The following is a 6445-nucleotide window of genomic DNA, read 5'->3' on the forward strand; positions in this document are numbered from 1 at the left end:
AATAATAATAATAATAATAATAATAATAATAGTAATAATAATAATAATAATATTAATAATAATAATAGTAATAATAATAATAATAATAATAGTAATAATAATAATAATAATAATAATAATAATAACAACAATAATAATAATAATAATAATAATAATAATAATAACAACAATAATAACATCGAAAAATGCCTTAGGAATAAGAACCCAGGTTCGAAATTTCCCCAAGACACCTGATGAAGGTTGGAGGGTATATCAGCCGAAACGTTGTGTTAACAGCAAACAAGATGAGGACAAATAGCCATCAAATGTAAATAACGTAAATAATGTACATAATTCCTCATCTCTTAAATATAGAACTGAACAACAAAGTATAAATGAACAGGGAGACAAACTGGGTGTAAGGGGAATCAATTCTAGCATGTAAGAGAGGTTTCTGTGCTAGTAATAGGCATGTGATGTGAATGGAGAATGCAGCTGCATAAGCAAATGTCAAACACTCAAAGTGAATGCTACATGTGGGAGAGGGAGACCAAGGAAGACACGTGATGATGTGATATGACAGTACTGAGGAAGACCTGACTTCCTGTTGAAGCTTAGTGCAGGCACCCCTCCCTTTACCTATTCTGTACTCTCTAGGTACACATCCCTACACCTGTTGTTCTTTCCATACCCTCTCATCCCACAACTATCTACTTTTACTGCTATGTCTTTTCTCCACCCTCTCTTCTCCTCTACTTAATGTGCTTTGACACCAAGAATTGAAAAAAAAATACTTGATTTGTGCATATAGGCACAGGAGTGGCTGTGTGGTAAGTAGCTTGCTTACCAACCACATGGTCCCGGGTTCAGTCCCACTGCGTGGCATCTTGGGTAAGTGTCTTCTACTATAGCCTCGGGCCTACCAAAGCCTTGTGAGTGGATTTGGTAGACGGAAACTGAAAGAAGCCCGTCGTATATATGTATATATATATATATATATATGTATGTGTTTGTGTGTCTGTGTTTGTCCCCCACAACATCGCTTGACAACTGATGCTGGTGTGTTTATGTCCCCGTAACTAAGCGGTTCGGCAAAAGAGACCGATAGAATAAGTACTAGGCTTCTAAAGAATAAGTCCTGGGGTCAATTTGCTCGACTAAAGGTGGTGCTCCAGCATGGCCACAGTCAAAAGACTGAAACAAGTAAAAGAGTAAAGAGTATAGAATATTTCCCTTCTCCACACCTCCACCACCTATATACTGCCAGCCTTTCTTCCAACCAAATCATGTGATGCTTCATTGGGGAGGGGTTGCATACTGACTACTTTTACCCACCTTCGCTGATGCTTCTGTCTCCATGCTTTCTTGGACATGTTACCTTGAGGATATGTCCTTCCCCATCATCATCTTATTTATCTTTGCCCTACACCACTCTACACATCTGTAGATAATGCGGGGTAGTGCTGCATCTCTTCCCACTCAACACCCTCATCTTACTTCCTCACTGCCCTTATCACTCTAACCCTCACGAATATCCTGTCGCTATCTTTCCCTTTTACCTCTCCCTCCTTCATGCAGTTCTTAATCCACCCATATATACCATTAAGCAACATTTCACATCCCCCTACTTAATCTTCTCCACAACCGAATCACTTCAACTGGTGATTGCTTCAGCTCCACAGATAATTGCTGTCTCTTTGTGCTTCTTCATTGTCAATGATATTTCTGACTTTCCATCCATGACTTTTCAGATAACTATTCAGTCTTTTGCTGCTTTTTAACTGTGTGCTTCTGCTCACATTGTCACTCTTCTATTGCCGCAGGGCTTTCAGGAGATGGAATGAAAACTGACAAATGAGGTCACCATAATGAGTCATATGTACATCAGTAGATTATTGTGATGAATGCTTGTACAATATGAGTACCACTCTGAGTCTCCTTGATTAGTACTGAGTAACAAGCCAAAGTGAGATGACCAGTAATCACATGAAACTGCAGGTTTTACATAAGAGTGTACTCTCCTAGAAAGATGCTGTGACAACATCTAAGGATACCTTCATTCTTGGTGGTTTTTATTAACAAACTAAATGATCCATAGCTGGGACCTTGACAAGTGTCAAAGAAAACTTGGAAACAATAGTGGTTAAGAGGTGATTCCATACTCTTCAAAACTCTGGAACTCGTTAACCAGGGCCCGGTCATTGGATTCAGTCTAAAGTCATACACAGTACATTACTTACATACATACAATTATATAGGCACAGATGCTACTTTTCACTACTTTCCTATTGACTCCTCAACATATTATCAAATCAGGGAAACAGGATAATAGTGTGTGTGTGTGTGTGTGTGTAGGGACAAGAGACTGAAAAATCCTTTCTGACAAACAGCAAATGGTAGGGTAGTTCAAAACCACCACTGCTATAAGTTTCAAGAAGGTGTCCTCATTCTCCATCCTCCAAGCAAAATTAAAGCTGAACAACAGGAGATACATTAAAGTGTTAACCTTGTTTTCCAGTACATTACCTATTTTGTCATATACCCCAGAGGAAGAGAAATGCTTTGACCATGCAGTTAAAAGGACTTGAACTTCAAGATAGAGTCAGTTGGTAGTTGGTCTTTTATATTGATGAGGGTAACAGTTATTCTGAAAAGCAGGACAACCATTTATTGATAAACAATTTTCTTTATTTTTTTGTAATTCCTTAGCTGTATTACAGAATGAGAGAGGAAAAAACGTAAGTGAAATGTATAAATTTCGAGTTAAAAACAAGTGGTCGGAGGTTAATGGGAAAGGAATAAAGTGGAAATGCATTTTGAAATGCATGCATGCACAAATGATTACGACTAACTATCTCAATCGGAGATGTTAGACAAACTACTTTGTTGTATTTAGTTACGATCCTTCATGTTCTCAGTTCAAATCTTATCGAGACCAGCTTTGCCTTTTGCTCTTCTTTAAAAGGAAAAAAATAATAATAAAGTACCAGGCAAGAACTATGGTCGATTTAATATTCTTATATAACATCCTTAATGTTAATGGAATTGTGATAGAGGACGGGTGCCTAATGAAACTAGAAATGGTGATTTTTAATGTAACCATTCATTTATTATTGTTGATGATTGTTCAGAGACAACAGTTATTAAAACAACCTTGAATTATATCATCAACAGCAGTAGTATCTTCGTCATCATCATAAGCAGCGCCAACAGTATCAACAACAACGTCACCGATGACTAAATCAGTCAAAACAGTCGCAACAATAATAATTATTATTATAGACAACAGTAATATAATGTTGCGACCTTCATGCTGTTCCAAGAGCATTTGCATTATAGCAGAAACGGCTCCAGCTGAGATATTAAAATCACATCGTTAAGTTGGTTTAGGTCGACGTAAGACCGAACGTCTACTTCTCTGTTAATTGCAAAGATTGGAATATTAGCAACTGATAATTAATGACGGTAACGACAATGATATTAATGATGATAGATCCGTAATTAGGAAACGATTTTATTGCAAAAGAGAGTAGATTCCAGTCAAGGTTGTAATAATAGCAGTTCACTTAATAATAATGCAATAACTGTTGCGGTTTAGCCCCAAGTCTGGTGCAAACTGAGGGTAGACTTTGATTATTTCTAGCAGATTGAACGATTACGAACAGGTTCCCTCGTAACTGCGGCTGTTGTTGCTGTTATTATTACTGCGATTATTATTGTTGTTATTATTGTAGCAGCTATAAATCGCAGTTATTATTATTGTTGTTGCTTATTATTATTATTATTATTATTATTATTATTATTATTATTATTAACATCATCATCATCATCGTCATCATAGTTTTGGTTGTTGTTATTGCTATTACAGTTATTACTGCTCCAGTTGTTGGGTTTGTTTCCCCTTGACTCTTGTTATTTCCACTTGTTCCTCCCACCACCGTACTAACGTCTCTCTCACCAACACTAAACCGCCATCATCACTTCTCTCTCTCTCCGTGCTTTAGCTCGCTTCCTTCATGGAGATTGCCAGCTCTTGCACATCTGTGGACAGTGTCGACAATGAGAGTCAGTATGGAGATGCTGCAACAACCGGGCATCAACAATGCAAAGGGACCGTTACGCACGAGTTGCGCAATGGTGAGTAATAAAATGTTTAATTAATAACGCTATGTGCTTGCACCAAGTCTTCTAACGTGTGTTTATTATTGGCTCTGAAGTTGTGTAGCGATAAATAGGAGGAAGAAATACTCGATTGTATGAAATATGAAGTCACTGAGAGAAAGATGTTTATTCTCGATCTCGTTACAGACGTATACAGGCTTATACAAAGATAGGGAACCAGAAGACAACTGTTATGCGTGTTAGTATGTCTGGGATCACCATTCATTTGTTTTTTTCTATTATAATTCAATTTACGTCTAGGATGTTTTATAAGATTATTTAATCGACTTGTACTTTATTTTATCAACCTTGGCGGGATTTGAACCCAGAACATAAAGGGCCGTAACTAAGTACTGCGAGACATTTTATTCACCGACCCTTCAGTTTGTCAACCGCTGTCTTCTACACATACGCACACACACATACTATATGTGATTATATATATAGATAGATAGACAGACGGACAGTGAAAGGTAGATTGATAGATAGATAGATAGACAGATGTATATATGAGAGAGACAGAGAGAGACGGAAAGAAACAGAACGAATGCGGACGGAGCAACCCTTTATATGAGATTAGATTGATTGAGTTAGTGTGTGGTGATGACTGAGCAGAAAAGTAAATTAGTAGAGGAGCTTTTATCCCAGGAGAACTTTGCTGATTATTTGCAGTCATTAAATAACGCATTATTTTCCCATTTTTGTGTCATATCTTTAGTTTCATTGAATAATCAGTGTCGGAATGTTCTGAGACATTTCCGTGTCACACACACACGCATACACGCATACACATACACTGTTGATTAGGAACAATTGTGTCAATCTAGTCGTCATCTGTTGATTTTTTTAATTCCCATTGATCGTCTCTGCTGTAGAATAGTTTTGGTATTTTGATTAAATGCAGCATTACACAATACTTAAAAATATCTACATAGAGTTTTATAAAGATACATTTGAATGATTAAGAAATATGTTTTTCATGACAAAATAACAAATTTAAGAGATTCATTTTCGATTTAAAGTTCAAAAGTCGAAACAATTTTTTTACTATTACATTGTTATTAATTTCGTCTTAAAAAAAGAAATGTTTGACCGCTAATGAAAATTATTTTGAGTCATTCGGGATTGTAGGTTGCTTTGGTGTGAAAAAACTTGAGGACAATTCCATTGACAACCCTAACCTGAAAACCCAGATTATGTTAACTTACTATCACAACAAACAAGTTTATTTTTTCTCTCGCCGATGACGGAGATAGCTTGTGATTTTCCTCGTATCAGAATATAGTTTAAAAAAAAAGTAAAAACAATACGTACACACATGCTCTATGGTTTTCATTTAAGGCAACTCAAGTTTTTTGAAATTTTAAAAATATTTTTCTTGAGTTTACAACACAAGTAAGAAATAATGCACATTGATATCTCGTTGGTACTAATTGGCTCTCTTGTTAATAAATGATGTACCAACTAATTTTGAAACCGTCTTTCGTCCACTATTGCTTCCAACCATATCGTTTCCGTCTCTTTCTCTTTCGTGACTTCGAAATATGAAAATACGTTTCTATTGAAAAGACTAGTATTGGACAGCTTCATGAACATATACAGGGCTGTGTGTGCGCGCCCATATACACACGCATACATATATATGTGTGCGTTTAACTCCTGGTCAGTCCTAATTGACAGCAGATCTGTGATTGAAGGTGTTCAAGATGACTGTTCTGGTATTTTTATAGACATTGTGTATAGGAGACTGCATTATTCACTGTCGTCCAGTGTGATTTGAAGATGCTTTGGATGCAGTTTCTTGAAAGACGGGAGATACATATATTTTTCTTTTGTTTCAGTCATTAGATTGCGGCGATGCTGGGGCACCGCCTAGAAGAATTCTCAGTCGAACGAATCGACCCCAGTACTTATTTTTTTTTAAACCTGGTATTTTTTTTATCGGAATTCTTTTGCCGAACCGCTACTTTAAGCGGACGTAGACACACCAACACCTGTTGTCAAGCGGTGGTGGAGGAAAAACCCTAAAGGCGCGCACACACGCACATATACACAGCCGGCTTCTTTCAGTTTCCGTCTATCAAATCCACTCTTGAGGCTTTGTTTGGCTCAAGGCCATAGAGAAAGACACTTGCTCAAGGTGCTTTGCAGTGGGACTGTACTCAAAACCTTGTGGGTGAGAAGCATGCTTTTTTATTTCACTATTTTTGCCATAAAGGCATTACATAGAGGGGTCACTACAACACATGTGGGGACATATAACAATAAAAAATTTATAAAAATAAAATGATATTATGAATGACAC

The 6445-nt window shown here is 36.9% G+C and overlaps 2 protein-coding genes across 2 annotated transcripts in view; one reads left to right on the forward strand and one right to left on the reverse strand.

The window, feature by feature from the left end:
• The window catches only part of LOC106869890 (echinoderm microtubule-associated protein-like 2), a 374285-nt gene that overhangs the window by 101654 nt on the left and 266186 nt on the right, over positions 1-6445 (reverse strand). The window lies entirely within an intron of this gene.
• Positions 3899-6445, forward strand: part of LOC106869891 (ribosomal protein S6 kinase alpha-5) — a 47654-nt gene continuing 45107 nt past the window's right edge. The window contains exon 1 of the mRNA XM_014915813.2: positions 3899-4116. Coding sequence (XP_014771299.1) covers positions 3996-4116 — 121 coding nt within the window. The 5' untranslated portion in view covers positions 3899-3995. The remainder of the gene's footprint in view (positions 4117-6445) is intronic.

This window comes from Octopus bimaculoides, chromosome 11 (assembly GCF_001194135.2).
Source record: "Octopus bimaculoides isolate UCB-OBI-ISO-001 chromosome 11, ASM119413v2, whole genome shotgun sequence".
Lineage (NCBI taxonomy): Eukaryota > Metazoa > Mollusca > Cephalopoda > Octopoda > Octopodidae > Octopus > Octopus bimaculoides.